At 42.4% G+C, this 22,868-nt stretch overlaps 1 protein-coding gene across 2 annotated transcripts in view; it reads left to right on the forward strand.

The window, feature by feature from the left end:
- Klhl5 (kelch like family member 5) overlaps positions 1-22,868 on the forward strand; it is a 61,662-nt gene that overhangs the window by 1,918 nt on the left and 36,876 nt on the right. Inside the window, exon 1 of one of the 2 annotated variants that reach the window (XM_005359258.3) lies at positions 20,695-21,357. The exons of the other annotated variant lie outside the window; for it this stretch is intronic. Within the exon in view, the coding sequence (XP_005359315.1) occupies positions 20,978-21,357 (380 nt within the window). The 5' untranslated portion in view covers positions 20,695-20,977. Of the gene's footprint in view, positions 1-20,694; positions 21,358-22,868 lie in introns of those variants that run through there. 2 annotated transcript variants of the gene reach the window in all.

Genomic DNA, 22,868 nt, shown 5'->3' on the forward strand with positions numbered 1-22,868 from the left:
ATGACTGCAGGCCAGAAGAGGGCACCAGACCTCATTACAGATGGTTGTGAGCCACCATGTGGTTGCTGGGAATTGAACTCAGGACCTTTGGAAGAGCAGTCAGTGCTCTTAACCTCTGAGCCATCTCTCCAGCCCCAGTAATCTAGGTTTTTAACTAAACTGGGGCACTCGGGCTGTGTGTGACTCCGTGGCAGGGAACTTAACTTGTCTCTCTGGGCAAGATCCTGTGTTCGAGCTCCAGAACAAGGGAAGAGGAAAAGAAGATTCTGAGCTCAGATGAGCTTGAGGCATCTGGATTAGACAAATTGCAGTGTTTTTTTTTACCCAGAGTCTCTTGACTGTCGTTACAATGCTGCTAGTACAATGGTACCAGTTGACTGAAGGAAGGATGCTGTGACCTATTTCACATTTAGTAAAGCAGTCCTTCGTGAGTGTTTCTTACAGCTTGAGATGGGATAACAAAATGTTTGATGTTAGTGAATTTGGGAAGGACCAAAATGAAGTTAATCCAGAAGTCAAGGTTTTAATCCAGTACACATCAAAGGAAAAGGCCACTATTCTCATTCTCCAGACATCTTGTGCAAGTTGCCTGCTAGAGCAGCTTCCCTGTGGGGTTTCTCTTTTACGCTTCAGAATGTTTACTGTTTGAGCATTAGAGTAGGTTTAGGCAAGTGAGTATCCTTCAGGGATTACTTTCAATTATTATTATTGACTATAAAGGATTTGTATGCCATTTTATCATAAACGTTATTTGTATTATTATTAGTTTACTGTAAAATCCTACATTTTGTAGCTATAAAAGATCTTAGAAAACTTGCCACAAGCAGAAAGAGCAAAAAGGCTGGATGTGGTGGCACATGCCTTTAATCCCAGCACTCTGGAAACAGAAGTATCAAGATCTCCATGGGTTAGAGGCCAGCCTGGCCTACATAGCAAGTTCCAGGTCAGCCAGGGTTACATAGTGAGACCCTGTCTCAAAACAGCAACAAAAGGAAGAGAGATCTGGAACCCAAAAAAAAAAAAAAACCTGTAATTGCACTTATTAATATGTGGGACTGTTTCTAGCGAGTTTACAAGCCCTTGGTACTGCATTTGTTTGTAAGACTAGTGTGGTTATAACACACAATTCGCTCATAGAATAAATACTGAGAATCTACTGTGTACTGGTAGTAGAACAGCCTTAAGGATGCAAATGAGAACAGGTGGCAAGAGTCTGGAGTGCAAGAATAGCATCTTATCCAGATGTATTTGGATCCTGGGTTTCAGAAATCAAGTTGGGAGGATGAGAAGTTGATTTGAAAATGTATCTGGAGCCCATGCATGGAAAGTGTAACACTTCTATACAAAAGTAAAAAAAAAAAAAATGAATAGATATACAAAATGTTAACGTTCTGAAAAATTGAGAGCCAAAGCCATTTATTTTCCTCTCTTTCTCGTGACTTAAGTCAGCAAATGTTTATTTCTGTCATACTCTATGTCTGATGAGGGTCAGCACAAGAGCTCCATTTCCGGTAGTCACTTGGACCCCCAGGCTGTTAGCAGAAGAGGGGAAAGAATGTGCTGGATAATAGCAATACATTGGCTCTTCAAGGCTTCCATTTGGAAGCAGCCGTAAGACTCCTGTAGCGATACCTAACTTCAAAGAGTAGGAAAGTACAGCTTTACCATGTGGCCAGAAGGAAGAGCTCCAGCAGTTTGTGAACCATCTTGATGACCACTACACTAGGCTTCATAACTCTAAGAGTGAACACAAGATCCAAAAAAAAAAAAAAAGTACCATTATGGTTCCTAGACTCCTAGTAACAAACAGCATTTCTTTGTGTATTTGTGTTTAGACAGAATTATGGTAATGAGAATTATAAAGAACATCTTAATTTGAAATGAAATGCTATTGAAAAATCTCACAATTAGATGTACTATTTTGATCAAGAGAGTTTCATTTTGAATTGTATGTCCATCAATAAACATTTGTTAGATGTGTATAAGGCACTGTTAAGTCTGAGAATAGAACAGTGAACGGGAGTTTTTAATGCCAAGACAAAATAGCTCTAATTTGAGTTCTCTCTTTCTTTTTTTAAGGCAACATTAACAAAACTTTGCAGTATAACACAACACACACACTATACTTTGTATTCCTCTCCCTTCATTTGTTTTGCTCTTAATGTTTATTTCCTAACAATTATACAAAATTACTTAAACTAGTTTAAGCAACCAGAGTGTTTTGTTAGCAATACTGTAGCTTTGTGTGAGAGTCTGATACCAGGAATGTGGTTGGGCCTTGAGGCAGTTGGCATCGCTAACAGAAAGTGAGGAAGCGAGAGGCTCTTTTCTCTGTGTGTGATTTCTTGCCAGTCTCTCTCTGCACATACATTCCATTGTCCTGTGTCTCTGTTGACTAACCTGCCTCTGGTTTGCTCTTAGAGGGGTACTTTGACCTAAGAGTTCACATGCTTGAAGCTATACTGTTTTCAGTTTCTGCGAACACAGCCTTCTCTGAGTGTAGCATGGAGGTGCAGCCCCATCGGTGCCCCTCAACCTGTAGGTCACAACACCTTTGGGGGTTGAACAACCTTTTCAGAGGGGTCACCTACAGCCATCGGAAAACACAGACGTTTGCATTCCAGTTCCTAATGATAGCAAAGTTACAGCTGTGAAGTAGCAACAAGATGACTTTAAAGTTGGGGTTTACCCCAACATGAGGAACTGTGTTCAAGGGTTAGGAAGTATTAGATTAAGCAGCAGTAGGAAGGTTGAGAACCACTTAAGGCTTAAGTAGTTCCATGGTCAGTCTGGAAATAATGAAGTTGACCCTAAAAAATGTAGCAAAGTAAATGGAAACTTTGTAGAAAAGGAAGCTGTTCTAGCAGCTTGTTAAGAAGCCTGAGGTTAAAGAAACCTGACATGCCATTTAAAAAAAAAAAATCTGCACAATTAGCATCATTTTGCAAGTTTTATTGAAACAGATTCATTATCATAATCAGCAGGAGGGGAAGGGAAACTTAGAGCTACTTGTACAACTCTTCAAACATGCACAAAAGCCATCTTTATTCTTTTCGTTTCATTCATCTCTTCTTCCTCTTCCAAGGCATAGATGACTGTGGTAGTATGAATTGACCCCCATACGCTCATAGGGAGTGGCTCTATTGGGAGATGTGGCTTTGTTGGAGTGGGTGTGGCCTTGTTGGAGGAAGTGTGTCACTGTGTGTCATTGTGGGGGCAGACTTTGAGGTTTCCTATGCTGAGGATACTTCCTGGTGTCTTAGTTGACTTCCTGCTGCCTGCAAGATATAGGACTCTCAGCTGTTTCTCCAGCACCATGTCTGCCTGCATGCCATCATACTCCCCTTCATGATGACAATGGACTGAACCTCTGAAACTCTAAGTTGCCACCTCTATTAAATATTTTCCTTTATAGGGGTTGCTCAGATCATGGTGTCTTTTCTTCACAGCAATAGAAAAACCCTAACTAAGACACAAGTTGGTACCAGGGCTCACTGTATTTTTGTTTGGAGGAATAGGAACTTTGGGAGTTTGGGTTAGGAAACAGTGAAATGCTTTAAATACTGCTTACTGAGCCATCCTAGTAGGAGCCTGGAAGACAGTGGTGCTGAATGAGAGTGGTGTTTTGATGAGCTGTGGGGATCAGGAGGTTCCAGAGGAGAATGTTAGTATGTAACCTAGAGACTGGTCTTTTGGTATTTTGGTGAAGAAAGTGGCTACCTTTTGCTCTTATCCAAAGAGTCTACCTAAGGCTAAAGTGAAGGGTTTTAGATTAATTCTGTGAGCAGAAGAAATCTCAAAACAGCCTAGTATAGACTCTGTCATATGGATATTAATGGTGATTCTAATGAGGATTTATAATGAAAAAGAGCAAGATGAGCAGCGTAAATTACAAAATATAAATTTTGTAAAAAGAGGAGAAAAAGAGGATCAGGAATGGAGCTAAATCCTGTGTTCAAGGAGATAAACAGATTTAGAAGTAAAATAAAGGGAGTGGTGATCTCAGGGTAAAATCTCACCCAGCTAAATTTCCAATTTGTGGAAAGAAAGAAAAGCTTAGAGCCCAGATATGGTGGGCACACCTTTAATCCCAGCACTGGAAAGGCAGAGGCTGGTAGATCTCTTGAGTTTGAGGCTAGCCTGGTCTAGAGACCCAGCCAAGCTTAGTCAGTGAAAAACAGAAGGCTGGTAAAGACGTAATTGAATGAGGGGGCCATGTTCCAGTCCCTACAAGCAGCAGAGCTTGGCAGCTTTGGCCATATGGTTCTATATTAAAGTTAAGGATAGAAAAAAGGATTTATGGAATAAAGTCACTGAGGCCAGGCATGTGTCAGGGGTGTACTTCAGTGGAGGCCTAGGAGAGAGGCCATTGTGTGAAGCTGTGAAGTTGAAGCCTAGATTGTCTTGGAGAACCCAAAATGTTAGAGATGTGAGGGCCATCGGATACCTTCCAAGGAGAGCTGCTAACAGGGAACGGAACCAGACCTAGAGAAAGAAGTGTGTTGCAGTCAACAAAACTGAAACGAGTTGGAGATCTGAATTGCATTTCAACATCAGACATGAAGTTGCAGAATTCGGAGTTTGCCCAGATGGTTTTTGGTCTTGCTTTGGTCCAGGATTTCCTCACTATGCTCCCTTCCCTATGTTTTGAAATGGTAATGTACATCCTGTGCCATTGTATGTCGGAAGTTTGTGATCTGTTTTCTGATTTTAGTTTTGATTATAGTTAAGAGATCGCATGAATCTTAGAAGAGACTTTGAACTTTGACATTTAAACGTTGTTGTGGTCGTGATAGACTATGGAGACTTTTGAAGTTGGGATAAATGCATTTTGCATTATGATATTGTTACAGGCTACTGGGAGCCAGGAAGTGAAATGTGGTAGTGTGGACATAACTGACCCCCATAATCTCATAGGGAATGGCACTATTAGGAGCTGTGACTTTGCTGGAGTACATATGGCCTTGTAGGGGCAGACTTTGAGGTTCCTATGCTGAAGATACTGCCCAGGGTCTCAGTTGACTTCCTGTTGCTTGTAAGATGTAGGACTATCAGCTATTCCTCCACTGCCATGTCTGCCTGCGCACCGCCATGCTCCCCACCATGATAATAGCGGACTGAACCTCTGAAACTGTAAGCCACCACTCAACTGTTGACTGAGGTTTCTGTCTCGCCCAGTCCCACAGTCTTTCAGTCCCAAAGAAATGCACAGAGGTCTACATTAATCATAAATTGATTGGCCTATTAGCTCAAGCTTCTTATTAACTCTTATAACTTATATTAGCCCATAATTCTTGCCTGTGTTAGCCACGTGGCTTGGTACTTTTTTTTGGCGAGGCAATCACATCTTGCTTCTTCTGTATCCGGGTGATGACTGCAGACTGAAACTTTCCTCTTCCTATAATTCTCGTTGCCATGCCTCTACTTCCTGCCTGGTCACCATCACCCCGCCTATACTTCCTGCCTGGCTACTGGCCAATCGACATTTTACTAAAAATAGTACAAGCAGCAGGATAAAAGACCATTGTCCCACAGGTGCCTCTGCCTCCAGAGTATAGGATTAAGGATATGGGCCACGACACACAGCTGACAGGCTTGTTTTTGAAATAGGCTCTCAGTCTGTAGCCCTGGCTGACCTGAAATTCACTGGGTAACATAACACAGACTGACCTGGCACTCATTTCAATCCTTCTGCCTCAGCCTCTCAACTGCTAGGATTACAGATATGAGTCACCATACTAGGCTTAAATGGATTTGAAATATTTTCAAAAGCAAACGTTTTGTTATAATCAACTGTTAGTCATTATAATACCAACTGTGATCTTTTCTAGATGTGCTTTAAGGGGGGCAGTACATAATACTAGCCAGTTTTGTAAAATGATCCTTGTTTTCTTACCAGACATCAGTAAAGATAGGTAGTGGAAATTAATTTCGTGTATGGGTCAACACTTTGTTTTATAGACCAGTGCTAAAAATGAGGAGGAAGCCAGTAGGCAGAAATTGAGGCACTTGTTTTTGGCCATTGGTGCCATTTTCCTGTTTATATCACAACTGTGATGAATCTCATAGGGTGCTTTTGTCTAAGAAGTGATCACGTTCTTAAACATGCATTTAGTGTCCTGTGTGCCAGTAGTTTGATCACACTGGCAAATGGTTTCCGTTTACCGTTCTCTGCAGCACACGAAGCTTGTACAAATCAGCTATACTCTGAATCTGCTTCCTCGTGGGTATAGCAGAGTTCATAACTACCTGCCCATGACGTAGTCAGGAGCAGCAGATGACATTATTTGGAAAGCAAATATGACAGAATAGTGCACTTGAAGCGCTATGGAACCCTGTCCTCTCCAGCTATGTTCATTACAGCACTGGTCGACCCCATTCAGTGTCTTCATCTCTAAGGTGGGGATTGTTCTAAGGTGTGTTCGCTAGGTTTATGACAAGCAAAGCCACCACACACATCCACTCTTCACTATGAAGTTTTCCACATATATTGTACACATTGAGGCACTTAGGAAAGAGCTGCAGTCCCAAATCCAGAGTCCTGTTTTGTCAAAGAGATCACCAAGGAGCAAGGGGGTAAGATGCCCAGATTGAATGCTTTAGCTATTGATCCAGGCTCAGTCTACCATATAGCTTAACCCACCACTACGTGATATGACAGGCAATAACAGCAGAACTCTCGACCAGCTTCGTCTGACCTGACTCTTCACTTCAGCCCAATGCCCTCTGGGAAATGTACACATCGACCCCATGGCTCAGTGGTCACTCCCTAGCTGGTACATAACCTATTTCTCTCCTTAACCGTTCAGTTGGGTACTGAAACTTGATTGTGCTCATTCACAAGCCTACTTTTTAGCAGCTACAAAAGTTAGAGTAATGGTAAAATTAGTAAATATCTAAATTAATGACTGGAAAGAGAATTCCATAAAAACTAAGTTGAATGTTTTGAGATGTTTCAACATAAATGAGCTATTTAAAGTATGCTGTCAAGTTTAATGATGGTTGAATAATTATAAATGATGACGAGAAAAGCCATCAAAGCCCTATGCTGTCCTGTCAAAGACCATGGACCATTAAGGATCTCGGGCAAGAATACAGATGAACCACGTCACTAAGTGCCCTGTTCGGGTCAGCTGGCTTTTCCTGAGAGTTTCTCCTTTAAGGAAGCAATGAATTTAATTTATAGTCTAACATGAGATTTTTTTTTTCATAGTGATTAGGTTATTCTGCATTCATACTCTTTCAGAAATGCTTTTTGAGTTCTCTCTCCATTATAGAAACCATAAGTAAAAGTCATACATAATGAATCACGTATGGCTTATGCAATAAGAAGACCAACACTCAGTAGGAGATGAATATTGAATACAGGGCTATTAGAGCTCTATACAAAAGAGCGGCAAATGAGAGCATTTACATATTCACATTAAAATGATGTCATTAATGGCTCATAAGTGTAGTCTTAGGATTACTGACTTTTTCACTTATGCATTAGCTTCATCTGCTAAGAGGGCTTACACTCTACTAATAGCTCCAGGTTGACTAGAAATACACCACTGACCTCTGCAGCTATCTTAGCTCGCCTGTCTTAACTTATCCTGTGGATGCTTGTATATCTTTATCATACTGTATTGCAATTTTTTGAGAAGTTATTTTTATTTTTATGGATATGGACATTTTGTCTGCATGTAGTCTGTGCACTGTGTGCATGCCTGCTGCCCACAGAGGCCAGAAAAGGGCATTGGATCCCTGGAAGTGGAGTTATAGACAGATGGGTTTGAGCCATGGTGAATCAAACCTGGGTTCTCTAGAAGAACACTGAGTGAGCTGAACCCCTGAGCCAGTTCTCCAGCCCTTGTATTGCAACTTTTAAATTAATATCAGTTCCTGAATTATAGATGGCTTGAAAGCTATCGTCCTTTCTGTCATCATCATAGAAAAAGTATTAAATAAGTCATTTTGATAATTGGGCAATTATTATGGAATATGATGACATATTGCAAGAGTGTATAATTTAGTTTCAAGGTTAAACTTTATTTCACTAAAGTGTATCTTTGAGCCAGGTATCTGGACATGTGACTAATCCCAGCACCTGGGAGGAAGATGCAGGACAGTTATAAGTTTAAGGTCTCCTTGGGCTACACAGAAAGTTGAAGGGCAGTCTGAAGTCATGGTGAGACCTTTTCTCAAAAAACTGGGAGGCAGACCATTAACAGAAGAGTCACCTAATATGTTCCCAGGGTTCAATCCCAACACCGCAACGCAACAAAACTGCATATGCAGCTTTCATTTCTTAAATCAGTCCATCTTTAAAGATAAGCCAGGGTCTGCTCTAAATCCCTGTGCTACCTGGCCATTTGGATGCTGCCCTCATTCATTTCTTCTCTTTGCTGCCATAGAGTACCAAGGTGCAAACAACTTACATCTGAAAAAAAAAAAGGTTTTGGCTTATGGTTCCATAGGGATAGAAATTCATCACACATGGAGGCATGGAGCCAAGCGCAGGCATGGCAGCAGGAATGAAGGCTGAGCACTCCCATCTTGGACCACAGGGCAAGAAGCAGAGGACATGAATTGAAATGAGGCAGGCTTTTTCATGGAGGAAGCCCATCTGCTGATGCGTTTCCCCCAGCAGGACTGCACCTCACAAGCATCCCCACACAGTGCCACTATCCCATAACAAGTGTTCAAAGGCCCGAGGTTGTGGGGGACATTTCTCATTCAAACCACCACGTCCCGTTCCCTGCTATGCGGCTATTATTGATCAAGCAAGTGATTTTTTTTTTTCTCGGTTCTTGTCTGTAAGGACCATCAGAAGCAATTTTGCTTTCAGCTGGTGAGGCCGGTAGGAAACCATTACCATTGTACCTCCAGGGTGTGTTAACTCTCCAGCTCCGTGTCCTGACTTAGTTCAGAGAGATCTTGATTGTCTTGATTGTCTGTCTCTTCCACAGAAGTCTCACACTGGCCCACTATATTGATGACGTTATGCTGATTGGCCCAAATAAGCAGGAGATAGCAACCACTTTGACTTGTTAGTAAAGCATGCGTGCACTAGAGGATGGGGAAGAAATGGCCTCTACCTCTGTCAAATTTCTAGAAGTCCGGTGGTGTGGGGCCTGCAGAGACATTCCTTCTAAGGTGAAGGGTAAGTTATTGCACCTGGCCCCTCCCACCACCAAGAAATAAGAACAACATTTAGTGGCCTCTTTGGATTCTGGAGACAGCACTTCCCTCATTTGGCTGTGCTACTTCCACCCACAAACAAAGTGACTTGGAAAGCTTTTTTTGTGGGGGGCCTGGAGCAGAAGAATGCTAAGCCACAAAGTAGGGTGTGCACCGAAGCACTCCGTTATCAAATGGAAGTGATATACGTGATCGGACCATGGCAAGTCCTGTGGGAACCAGCAAGCTACGTGAAGAAGTTGCCCAAGTGCCTACTGTACTCCTGTTACAGCGCCTTCTGCTCCCGGTCACGCACCTATAGCCTCATGAAGTACGCCCTGTGACTGATTAACTGAGGAAGAGGAGCCGGGTGTTGGTGGAGCACACCTTTAATCCCAGCACTCAGGAGGCAGAGACAGGCGGATCTCTGTACGTTTGAGGCCAGCCTGGTCTACACAGCAAGTTCCAGGACAGGCTCCAAAGCTACAGAGAAACCCTGTCTCAAAACAAACAAAACAACAAAAGAAAACAGAAAAAGCAGAAGAGGAGACTAGGGCCTGGATGGTTCTACATGATACGCAGGCACCACTCAGAAGAGGCAGCTACAGCATTACACCCTCTTTCTGGGACAACACTTAAAGACTGTGAAGGGAATCTTCTCGGTGGGCAAAACCTCAGGTAATTGTACATGGCCATGCATTTTGCTAAAAAGGAGAAATGGATCCAGGCAGTTGTGGCCCATGCCCTTAATCTCAGCACTTGGGAGGCAGAAGCAAACAGATCTCTGTGAGTTTAAGGCCAGCTTGGTCAACAAAGCGAGTTCCATGATAGCCAAAGCTGTTACACAGAAAAACCATGTCTTGGGCAGAAAGAAGCAGAAGCAGCAGCAGCAGCAGACAAATATGTGATTGTTTACTGATTCGTGGGGCTATAGCCATGGTTTGGTTGAATGGTCAATGACTTGGAAAAATCATTAGATTGGTGAGATAGACTTTTGGAGGAATACGTATGTAGATAGTCCTTTTCAAATGATGTGAAGATATTTGTATCTCATGTAAATAAATGTTCATCAAAAAGTGACTTCAGCAGAGGAAAGTTCAGTAATAAAGCAGCGAGGATGACCCATTCTGTAGTCAGCCTTCTCCAGCATCCCTCTTATTGTTCAGTGTCCCATGAACAACGTGGCTATGATTGCAGACATGGAGGTTATACATAGGCTCAACAGAATGGACTTCTGCTCACCAAGGCTGACTTGGCTGTCACTGCCATAGAATGCTGCCAGCAGCAAAGACCAACACAGAGCTCCTAATATGTCACTGTTCCCCAGGGTGACCAGCCAGCAGCCTAGTGGCAGGTTACTACACTGAACAACTTCTTTTGCTTATTCCTCACTGGAGTAGATACTTATTCTGGTTATAGATTTGCCTTTCCTGCATGTAATGCTTCCTTCCACAAAGCTACCTTCTGTAGACTTACAGGATGCTTTATTCCCTGTTGGAGTACTCCATATAGCATCACTTCTGACCAAGGAAACCCACTTCACAGGCGGGAAGTGTGACAGTAGTTCCATCCTCATGGAATCCACTGGTCTCGCCATGTTCCCCACCACCGTCAAACAGCTGCCTTGATAGAATAGCAGAATAGCCTTTTAAAGACACATTTACGGGGGCAATTAGGTGGTAGCAGCCTGGAGGGCTGGAGCAGGGTTCTCCAGAAGGTAGTGTGTTTTGGAATCGGTTCAGTATATTGCAGTTTCTCCCATAGCCAGGATTAACAGGTCCAAGAACCAAGGTGTACAAATGGGGATGGTTCCACTTGCTGTCATTCCTAGTGACCACTGGGGAAATTTTGTTTCCTGTTGCTGTGACCCTATGTTCTACAGGTTTTGGTTCCAGACAGGGGAGCAATCCTGCCTGGAGATAAAACACATATTCCATTGAATTGGAAGCTCAGACTCCCACCTTGTCATTTTGGGCTTCTGATGGCCTTAAACCTAGAGGCTAAGAAAGGAATAACAGTATTAGGAGGGTTGTTAAATCCAGATTACCAGGGGGAAATTGGATTGCTTCTCCACAATGGAGGTAAGGAAGATTATGTCTGGAGTGCAGGAGATTCTTTAGGGTGTCTCTTGGTGCTACCGTGCCCTGTGATTAAAGCCAATGGGAAGCTACAAAGCCTAATCCATGCAGGATAACAAAGGGCCAGACCCTTCAGGGATGAAGGTATGGGCCATTCCTCCAGAGGAAGAGTTAAGACCTGCTGAGTTGCTTGCTGAGGGTGGAGGTACAGAATGGACAGTGGAGGAAAGTAGTTATAAATACTAGTAATGCCATGTGACCAGTTGCAGACATGAGGACTGTAATTGACATAGCGTTTATGTCTTATTTTTGTGAAAATCGGGTTTTTTGTGTCTGCTTTCCTCTGTTTATCACATCGTGTAACATCAATCGAGATGTCAATAGTGAGTGTTTTTTGTTTGGTTTGGTTTGAGACAGGGTCTTTCTGTTTAGCCCTAGCTATCCTGGAACTCTCTATGTAGACCAGGCTAGCCACAAACTCACAGAGAGCCACCTGTCTCTGCCTCCTAAGTGCAGGTGTGTACCACTATGCCTTGCTGCCATATTTAAGTTCTGAGACAGTGGAAGACTAAACATTCCTCCGGGGACTTTGCTACCTGCCCTAAAGCACATAGTGCACTTGCTTCAGTACACGGAGTAGTCATTCATAGTAGGCAGGATCATGATTTCCAGGTTATTGTTTCCACCTGGAAATCAATTGTGGTGTGAGATGCGACTGTGTGTCAGGTTGGCAAATGGTGGACTTGTGATGGCTAATCTTGGTTGTCTACTTGCCTGTATCTGGAATCACCTAAAACGCAGGCTGCTGGAAAACACCTGTGAAGGATTTTCTTGACCAGATTATCTGAAGCAGGAAGACCAGTCCTGAATCTGGGCAGCAGCTTTCGGGAGGCAGCCTAGCTAAAAGGACATAGAAAGGAAGTTTGCTTTGCGAGCGCTCACCTCGCTTTCCCTGGCACGTCCATCTGCCCCTTTGCTCTGGCATCCCTTCACTGATATTAGAACCTGCTTCTGGATTCCAGCGTAGACTGAAGACCAAGAGCTCTCCAGGACTCCGTGGCTGGTGAGACTGCTGTGACAGCCAACCTTGTACTGAACAACTTCATTCCAGATCACGTCCTGCAAGCCGCTCTGATAAATTCCCTCTTTTTAAAATATTAAAATGTTTATTTAATAACAAATATAATTCAGTACTAAAATCCATCCTCCCTATTTCTTCTTACTTTTTTATTGTTTTATTGAGCTATATATTTTTCTCCGCTTCCCTCCCCTTCTATCCTCTCCCATGGTCCACATGCTCCCAATTTACTCAGGAGATCTTGTCTTTTTCTACTTCCCATGTACATTAGATTTATGTATTCTGTCTTAGGGTCCACTTTGTTGTCTAGGTTTTCTGGGATTGTGAATTGTAGGCTTTTTTTTTTTTGCTTTATGTCTAAAGCACTTATGAGTAAGTACATATGATATTTGTCTTTCTGGGTCTGGGTTACCTCAATATGATATTTTCTAGATCCATCCATTTGCCCACAAATTTCAAGATGTCATTATTTTTTCTGTTGTGTAGTACTCCATTGTCGAAATGTACCACATTTTCCTTATCCATTATTCAGTCAAGGGGCATTTAGGATGTTTCCAGGTTCTGGCTATGACAAACAATGCTGCTATGAACATAGTTGAGCAGATGTCCTTGTGGCATGATTGAGCATCCTTTGGGTATATACCCAAAAGTGGTTTTGCTGGGTCTTGAGGAAGGTTGTTTCCTAATTTTCTGAGAAATTGCCACACTGACATCCAAAGGGACTGTACCAGCTTGCATTCCCACCAGCAATGCAGAAGTGTTCCCTTTCCCCCACATCCTCTCCAGCATAAATTGTCATCAGTATTTTGATCTTGGCCATTCTTACAGGTGTAAGATGGAATCTCAGAGTTGTTTTGATTTGCAATAAATTCCCCTTTAATATATATATATAGTCATCCTATCAGTTCTGTGCCTTTAGGGAACCCTGACTAATGCAGTTGCTACATTTATTATTAAAACTAAACACGTTTGGAGCGACACTGCATCCTTCCAAACCTGTGTCCTGATTTCCTTGTCTTTGCTGTCCTTTTTTTCCCAGTCACACAGGCCTGAACATACTGTGACCTTTGAATCCCTCTTGCTTAGTCTCAAGCTTCCTAAGTCAGACTCTATAGTACTACATTTTTAAAATGTTTATCCCTTTCAAACCTTGCTGCTTGCAACCAAGTTTAAACCGTGCATCTCGCCCTGTCATTGTTTTCTCTGCTCACTGCATCTTCCCTTAGGAGACCATTTTTCACCAATCTCTAATTCATCATGAAGTCTGTCTCTAAATCATCGTTTTAAGATCCTCCTCCTTAGCAGGGCATGGTGGTGCATGTCTTTAATCCCAGCACTCGAGAGATAGAGGCAGGTGAATCTCCGAGATCAAGGCCAGCCTGGTCTACAGAATGAGTTCTACATAGAGAAACCTTGTGTCAAACAAAACAAAACAAAAACAAAATGCATACACAAAGCTAGTTGCTAGTTTTCAAAGATTTGTTTTTTACTATGTATGTATGTGTGTGTGTCTGTGCTATATGAATGGCATGCATGCAGGTGCCTATGGTGGACAGAAGAGGGCGTTGGAGCCCCTGGAGTTGGAGTTGCAGGTAGTTGTGAGCTGCCTGACATGGGTTCTAGGATGGAATTTGGTTCTTCTGAAAGAGCAGAAAAGACTCTTAACCACTAAGCTACCTCTCCAGCTCCTAAAGGTTTTTAATCATGTGTTACACATTGAAATCACTAGGATAGATCCATAAAACTGATCATTCATAGATACTATTCTATTAAAGTCGCTTAAGCAAAGTGAAATCTTTATAATAATGATTTACTATGTAAGCCAATGATCAAGTATCAGTGATTTAAATGGTTAAGTGAAGTCAGAGCTAAAAACAAGATAACAGAGTGAACAAGAACATACAAAATGCATTACGCCTCTGAGGCCTGGGCATGTTCAACTCCAAAGGCAGCGCTTTAAAAGCCATGCCTCGGAAGTGTGTTCCCTGCACTCTATCTCAGTAACATGTTCTTGCTTTTATTGTAAAACCGAACAGTGGCGTCTTGCAAATTCACAGTCCAGCATTTGAGCAGCTTCAAAGCAGCTGTTTCAGGCAGGTTCTTAATCACTTCCTGAAAAATGTATTAGTAATAGACACGTTATCTGTTTTAAACAATGCACCAAATTCTATATCTGAAATTTAACTTGAACTAAAGCAAGGCTATTGAGGTAAAAGTAAAGAGATATGAAGTGTAACCAGTTTGATAACAGTGTAATGCCTCAGGAATGCAATGGGAAAAGACATTTTTAGGATGCCTTGCTGTGATTTTCCTCTCAAGTTGAAACAGTATTTAAAAGATCTTGTCACCAGAGGCAAATGGTTCATTCATATTTTTTTTTTAAATCGTAGGTTCTTAATTTATTTTATAGTTGAAACATGCATGCTTTTGTTGTTGCTATGATTGTTGAGTTCATTCACTGTAGATCTATTCATTGGCATGACTCTCTGCCACATGCTAGGGCCTCAGTGATGAATCAAGACAAAAAGTTCTACTGGGAGTTGCCTTGTAGTAAGGTTATAGACAATAGGGAAATAAATACAGTGCCAGTTAGTGGTGAGAGTCATGGAAGAAATGAGAGGCTGGGGGATAGAGGATTATAAGGGATAGAAATTACATACGTAGGTTAATTATTCTGATCATTTAAAGATACAGTGTATTGGGGGAAGTACTGTCGATTGAATCCATTGCCTTCCACATGCAAAGCAAGTGTCCTACTGCTGAGCACTTCCTCCAGCCTGCTGAGCACTTCTCGTCAGAGCTGGATGCTTGGTGGAAACAGTTCTATGTCGTGGAGTGAAAGCTGATGGGAAGGAAATGAAAGTTTATTCAAAGACATGCTAGCCAGTTGGGTGTGGTCATACACACCTTTCATCCCAGCACTCAGAGGGAGGTGGATCTCTGTGAGTTAGAAGCCAGCCTGGTCTACATACTGAGTTCCAGGCCAGTGAGGGCTGCATAGTGAGACCATGCCTCAGAGAGAGAGGGGGAGGGGTTGAAGGAGTTCCATGGCATAGCCACATTGGTGTTCTGCCTATCAAAAAGGGAATCTGGGAGATGTAACAGCTTCCATGAAGAGAAGAACTAAACTAAGATGGTCAGAATAAAAAGCAAGAGACCTGAAGCATCCGTTCTGATACCTGAAAAATGAATTAAAGTGAAAAACTATTCACCATCACTCACAGTCAAATGTCATAAAAACCAATCTCTACATACCCAACAAGCTGACCAACAGTCAAAAGACCGGGGAGCTGGAGGGTGGCTCAGAAGTTAAGTGTGCACACTGCTCTTTCAGAGGACGTGAGTTCAATTTCCAGTACCCAACTCCTGCTCCAGGGATTCAACACCTGTTCTGGCCTTTGCAGGCACTGCACACACATCCATACTCACACAATTAAAAATAAAATAATCTTCAAAGAGAAAAAGACTGGTATTTCCAGTGTTGGCTGGATAGATGTGGCAGTTTGAATGTAATTGCCCCCATAATCTCACAGGGAGCGATACTATCAGGAAGTGTGGCTTTGTTGGAGTATGACCTTGTTGGAGAGAGTGTCACTATGAGGGTGGGCTTTGAAGTTTCCTATACCATCCAGTGTCTTAGTCAACTTTCTGTTGCCCGCAAGTCAAGATGTAGCCAGCACCACATCTGCCTGCACGCTGCCATGCTCCCCGCCATGATGATAATGGACTGAACCTCTGAAACTGTAGGGGAGCCACCCCAACTAAATGTTTTCCTTATAAGAGTTGCCACGGTCACAGTGACTCTTCACAGCCATAGAAACCCTCACTGTGACAATGGAGTAGTGGGAGTTTTCACACACTGCTTTTAAGAGTGTAAATTGGTGACAACAGTCACGGTAGAGCGCATGTTTACCCCGTAATGTAGTAGCTCTGCACACATACATGATTGTAATGCATGCTTGTGTGTGTGTGTGTGTGTGTGTGTGTGTGTGTGTGTGTGTGTGTGTGTGAAACCACATATACAAGAGTGTTCATAGCAGCAGTATTGGCAAAAGTTTAAAACTACAAACAACTCAAGAGTCTTGTCAGCCATGGAAGGGATTTTAGTGGTCATATATATGTGTATGTATGTTTATAATATCGTATAGTCATAAAAACTATTCAGCAAGTGGTGCAAACAGCAAGTTGGTTTTGGTGGTGGTGAAAAAAAATTAAACTTCATATGTGCTATGCTTCCAGCCCCAGTCTATGAACTAAATTCCAGGACAATGATGAACAGAAGACTACATTTGAGGAGTCTCTACTAAGGGTTGGGGTTACCTTTGGGAAGGAGCATGAAGATGGCTTGAGTGTTGGTCATTGTCCCTGAAGCTTAGTGAAAATTACATGGTTGGTTCATATCATGAAAATACATGGTGCTATCCACTTGTAATTGACACTATTTTCCCTTGTGATTGTTGTTCTGACATTCTTTTGAAGGTCCAAAAGCTAGTTTCTGTCCTTCTGAAAACAGACTAGAAAAAATTCTAAAACAAGAACAATATCGTCTGAAAATGTATATGACAAGTCTCTACGTGGTGGTAAAATGAAGACAAATAACCTAGGGAAAAAATAGATTTAGCTAGTTCAGAAATGTCCAGTGGACCTATAAAAATGTGCTCAAGGCCAGGCGTCATCTCGAGTTAGAAGAATTGCCACGCTCATTGCCGGTGTCAGGCCTGGGAGAGATGAGAGGAGCGCAGTTCTTTCCACCTGATGTGAGTCTGAGGGAAGTTGAGCTACTTAAATTTGAAATGAGTGTTCCTTCAATACATCTGCTCTCCTAGGAATAGGTTGCGTAGATATAAGAGCCTCACAGGAATTTAGTCAGTTTGTTTGCCTTAACAGCAAACAAAAACTCGAAATCAACTTAAGGCCTATTATTTTCAAGATTTTTTATTTGGGTTTGTTTTGGTTTTATTTGAGATAGGGTCTGATGATATAGAGAAAGCTAGCTTGGAACTTGAGATGAGATGGAGCCAAAGTTGGCCACAAACTCATGGCAGTGCTCATCCTTCGGCCTCCTGAGTTCTGAAATTTGCGGGATGAGCCACCATGCCTACCTCAAAGAGATAGTAATGAACTGTGTTATAGTATGAAATGTCATGAAACTGTTAAAATATTATTAGTTAGTATCCCCGTATGGATCTGAAATTATATAAGAAAAGCAGCATGCAGGACTGGAGAGATGATTAAGAGCCCGTGCTGCTCTCGCTCTCTTCCCAAGGACGGAGTTCAGTTCCCAGACCCAGGTAGGGTGGTACCTCCAGCTCCAGGGGATCCTACGTCTCTGGCCTCCGAGGGCATCTGTGCTCAACGTGTGCATACCCGCATCCAAACATGTATACCTGCACATAATTCTAAATACTTTCAAAAAGAAAAGAAAAATATTTGTACATTCAATATGATCTCTCAGGCTGGAGAGACAGCTCAGAGGCTAGGTGCACTGGCTGCTCTTCCAGAGGTCCTGAGTTCAATTCCCAGCAACTACATGGTAATATGGGAAAGACAGCAAAGGGAGGATTAATTCCTGGTCAGGATGGCAGCAGTTAAATCAGTTAAATGCTGTTTGTCTTTCTGCCATCCAAGTCCTGGTGTCCCTTTAGAACTGTGGACCCTGTCACTGGCTGACAGCTGATTCAGAATAGCTACCGCTTTAAGTAGATATATATTCAATGTATAGTCCAATTTTTTGATAAAGGGTCCACTGGACCCTTTTAGTAGTAGGAGTGTGGCCCCACCGTTTAGCTTCCATGGCTCCTTAAGTCTGAGTTTCTTCTGATGGAGAATTATTGCTGAAAAATATCTCCCATCTCAGTGGTCCTTGATGAAAGGCACTGACTGTTGGGTTCAGGTTTCAGTGACTCACCAAACAAGATAACAGTTGAACCTCTTCTAACCATTAGAATAGCATTTCCTGAAACTCAGAGTGCCGGCAAATGTTCTCACCTTGATTCAATAAAATTTAAAATTTCATGTACATAAAGTCATATCTATTACATTTTATTTTGTGGGTCCGGAGAGATGGCTCAGTGGTAAGAACCCTTGCTCTGTAAGCATGAGGACTTAGTTGGACTCCCCAGCACCCACGGGAAAACTGAGCATGGCTGTTCATACCTGCAACCTTGGCACTGGGCAGGAGGAGGGGCACAGATCCCAAGAGCTCACTGCCAGCCAGTTAGCCTGCTTCTGGGTCACTGAGAGACCCTATATCTAGGCAGTAAGCATAGCATGAGAGAGACACATGGTGCCTAAGTCTGGCCTGGACACATGCACACACACACATCACACATACATTATTTTTTTCTGATATTTCATGATCCTTCCCTTTGTCAGCATATAGGTGTAAAAACATTTTTAAAAGCTCTACCACATCATGGATTTTTTTTTTTTTTTTGGCATGCACCTAGAAGTAGTTGACAGGTTCTATTTGAATGAAGAGGGTGACGGTAAAGTCATTATGTGCCATTGCGTCATTATTTTCCATTGCGTTAGTGTATGCTGTGCTTTGTAAGATGTTATCACCTTTGGCACCTGCCCTCCCACGGCAATAGCACTCTCTGGTCCCAGTCACTGTGCAGAAACTTTTGTTGGGGAGGAGACTTGCTACCACCATGAGGAGCCCCAAGCCCAGATTGATGGAGGAATTGTTTGTAAGGGGCGTCAATGCCCAGGATGTATAACCTTGAGAAAGGAGTGGGATTCTAAAGCCAGGGACTAGGAACCCAGGCAGCACTGTACAGGAGGGAGTGGCATCCGATAGACTGGCCAATGGCACAGGGTGCCAGCTCTGGAGCTAGTAATGAATTAGGTAGGGTGGAGTCAGTGGAAGGCCAGCAGGAGGTGGTCAGACATCAGTGAGGGCAGACCCAAGAGTGTCACTTCACCGCCTGATCCTGCTGCCCACCGTCACCAGAGGAGCTCCGAAAGCACTGCCTTCCTCAGCAGTCCACTTCCTGTCACCTTGACTTGGTGCTCAGGGCACTTTGTCTCCCCGGTTCATCTTTCTTTCCAGTTCTTAGAATAAACCGGGTGTGGCTGGCTGACTGGACCCTCCTGTGTCAGCACGCTCACTCCTGCTTGGCTCACTCCTGCTTGCGTAGCTGTCAGTTTATGTAAACACGGCGCATTCAGCCTAAGCTTCCTACTCAGAAGCTAAGGGAACTCGTTTGGAGGTTCCCCCACAGTGCCCGGTGCAGACTGTACTCTGTTTTTCTGAGCAGCTTTATTCTGAGGGGCTAGGTGAGGTTAAGGGACAGGCCTCACAGTATTTTTTTTTTTTTTTTTTTTTTTTTGCCTCAAAAGCAGACTTTTGTTTTTCGGTCAGCCAATGTCGATACAGCTTTGTGTTAAATTGTTTGACATGGAATCAGTACTGGACCTCCTGAAAACTTAAATCCTTTTCTGCACTTATGGATTGCAAAATTTAATATTGCAGCATTATAATTTTATAATTATATTTTATAATAGTTTCATTTCTTAACTAATAAAATATTTTTTATTTGGTTTGGGAACTATATTTACTCATTTTGGAGGTTAGATATCAGTATGTGCATATTTTTGTCTACCACTATGCCTAGTAGAATACTCAAAGTAGCTATTTAATGTTTTAAATTTTGATTTTTTTTCCTTATCAATTTCTGGTGATCGTGTTCACACTGCCACTTTGTATTGCTGGCCACAGAGAGCACTGTCCAGGGCACTCCCACAGCCAAGGGCGTCCGTCTTCTCCTTGGTAGCCTCCTTGAGCCTCACTTTGCCTTTTCTAAATAGGAAGGAAATCCCAGTGTTAATGGAAGCAGCCTCGTTTCAATTAGAGAGTGGGATTGGTGTCAGGGTATTTCTTTCTAAAAGAATAAGGGCTGACATATTTTGGTCCTTTGTAGTTTTCAAACTTTTCCCTCTAGTTTTCCTCATTGTTCTCTGTCCAGATGAACTCCTACCCGGGATGTCACGGTACATTTTTTCTGAAGGGAAGAGACACCTTAGACTCTTTCCCCACTCAGCCCAGCTCAAGAATCTTTAAACTTAGGTCTCTGAAGATGCTTTTTAAAGAACTTGTTTGATGACAGCTCACCTAGGATCGTGGCTTAGAAGCAGGAACTACTAGCGGTAACGTGGTTTTTAATTACAAAGGGAAACACTGGGTTACGTTTCTTGTTTCAGCAATAAAAGAGTTAATGCAGGGAGCAGTAGAGGCTGTGATTCTGCAGCGGGATAGCGCTCGCTGTCTCTGTCATTTGTGGTTTAGAAAAGGGGGTGGTGTTCTGCATTTGAAAGGACTTTAATGAATGCTGTCAGTGTTTGTGAGAGCAAAGGGTCTGTAAGGGAAGGGGGAGCTGGGAAAGTGCCTGCTGCTTCAGGATAGGTGGGTCAGAGTTTGCTCTGATTGAGCGGAATGTTCCACCGCGGCTCGGCTTTATCCATTACCCTTTGTTCTTTATAGTCTGATATATTGGGATGAAAGTAAATGTAGATATATATATGAACGATCTCTTTTCCTTTGGAGCTGCTTGTTGTATACAACAGGAAATATATTTCTCTTGTCTTGGTTGGATGCACAAATCTGTGTGCCGTGCTTTTTGCCCGTTGCCTAGACAATCACTTGGTTTCTCTGAGGATGTCTGGTTCTCGTAAAGAGTTTGATGTGAAACAGATTTTGAAAATCAGATGGAGGTGGTTTGGTCATCAGGCATCATCTAATTCTTCAGTTGACAGCCAGCAGGGAGAATTTTGGAGCCGAGGACAGACTGGAGCAAGCGGTGGGAGAAAGTTTTTAGATCCATGTAACCTACAGTTGCCTTTGGCTTCAATTGGTTACCGAAGGTCCAGCCAACTGGATTTCCAGAATTCACCTTCTTGGCCAATGGCATCGACCTCAGAAGTCCCCGCGTTTGAGTTTACCGCAGAAGACTGTGCCGGTGCACACTGGCTGGATAGACCAGAAGTGGACGATGGCACCAGCGAAGAGGAAAATGAATCCGATTCCAGCTCGAGCAGGTTGATTATTTTCTTCCCGTCAGAGGTGGGGTGTGGGGTGTAGTCTCTGTTCTTTGAGGATAATTGAACATTTACCGGCTAAGCTCTGTGATTGTACACGCACCTGCTTCCTGTGTTCTGTCTGCATGAATAGCATCCTGGTATGGGCATGTGCTTTTGCTAGGATTTAGAAAATGTCTCAACATTCATTCTGTGAAATTTAAAGGCAACACATAGCTTTCATTTTGAAACACCTTGCGTTCCGTGTAGAGGTCTGGCTCTGCCTTGAAAATAATATATAGCTGCGGCTTGAGACATCGCTGCCTGGCTTTATTGGTCTGCCTTCTATATTACAGTAAAACTATGTGACATTCCTACGGTAGAGATCTTTGTGATATTTTGGGTGTGGAGTCATTTTTAATTGGATGAACATGAAAGGTTTTCAGTGAGACACACATTGTAGTTCCCGGCTTTTGACACCATTTTAGTTGTCAATACTATTTCTGTGGTTATTTCTCTTTGTCCTGTCTGTGTTGCAGCTCTCGAGACTAAGACAGAGAATACTGAGTAGCATGTCTCTTTCAAGGCTAACACCTACTAATTCCCGTTACCCTCACTTTTCACTGAAATCCCTGCTGTATAAGGAAAGGAAAGATAATCTTTTAGGAAAGTTTAAGGGAACATAGGGGGTGGGAGCTGGATGTGGTCAACTGGCAGAAACGGAGATAAGGAAAATGAGTTGGAGAACTATAATAAAGGAAAAACATGGATAAATTCGTGATGATTTTATTCCTCCTCTCCTGGAATCGTCCTTATCTTTGAGATGGATTTCCTCGATCAGTCTTGCATGCCAGGTAACAAGTTAAAGCCGTCTTTCTGACTCATCCTTACTCTACAGCCTTTCTAGATAGTAAAGGCACAGATGGCTTCTCACTTGGCATTTGGTTACTTTTTCCCCTTTAAAGTTTCTTTGCGGGTTTTGATTATTATAATCTCTAAGTTGGTTATTGTCAGCGTAGGCATTCTGAAGAATTGAGATCAAATGCACTCGTGTATCCAGGCGTCTCATGCTTGGTAATAGTCACCACCTTCTCCTCTTCTCTCACCCTCTGACATGTGAGAGGGTAAAAACATAGGCTAGTCATCTGTAACCATCTGCAGAATGGAGGGAAGAGAGTCTCTTTACTTAAGTAAATAGTGTACTTAATTAACATTTTTTGATTACTTTATGACTTGGCTTTATCCTAAGGGAAGAGTAGCCATCAATAATTTTAATATTGACATTAACTGAACAAACATGATTCTATTATATTGGGGGGGGAGTACTTGTTGCCATAAATAAAACACCAGATTTTTAATTTTATGATTTTTACCAATTTTTGTGTGAAAGTAAATAATTATTCCCCTTGGAAAAAAAATCAATATATTGAGAATATTTAAACAATTTTTAAACACAAACATTTATTTCTTTGCCAGCTTAGGTTATGAAACTATTGCCATCTATCTACTACCCAGGGAAATTATCAAATTTA

The sequence above is a fragment of the Microtus ochrogaster genome, linkage group LG1 (assembly GCF_000317375.1).
Source record: "Microtus ochrogaster isolate Prairie Vole_2 linkage group LG1, MicOch1.0, whole genome shotgun sequence".
Taxonomy (NCBI): Eukaryota; Metazoa; Chordata; class Mammalia; order Rodentia; family Cricetidae; genus Microtus; species Microtus ochrogaster.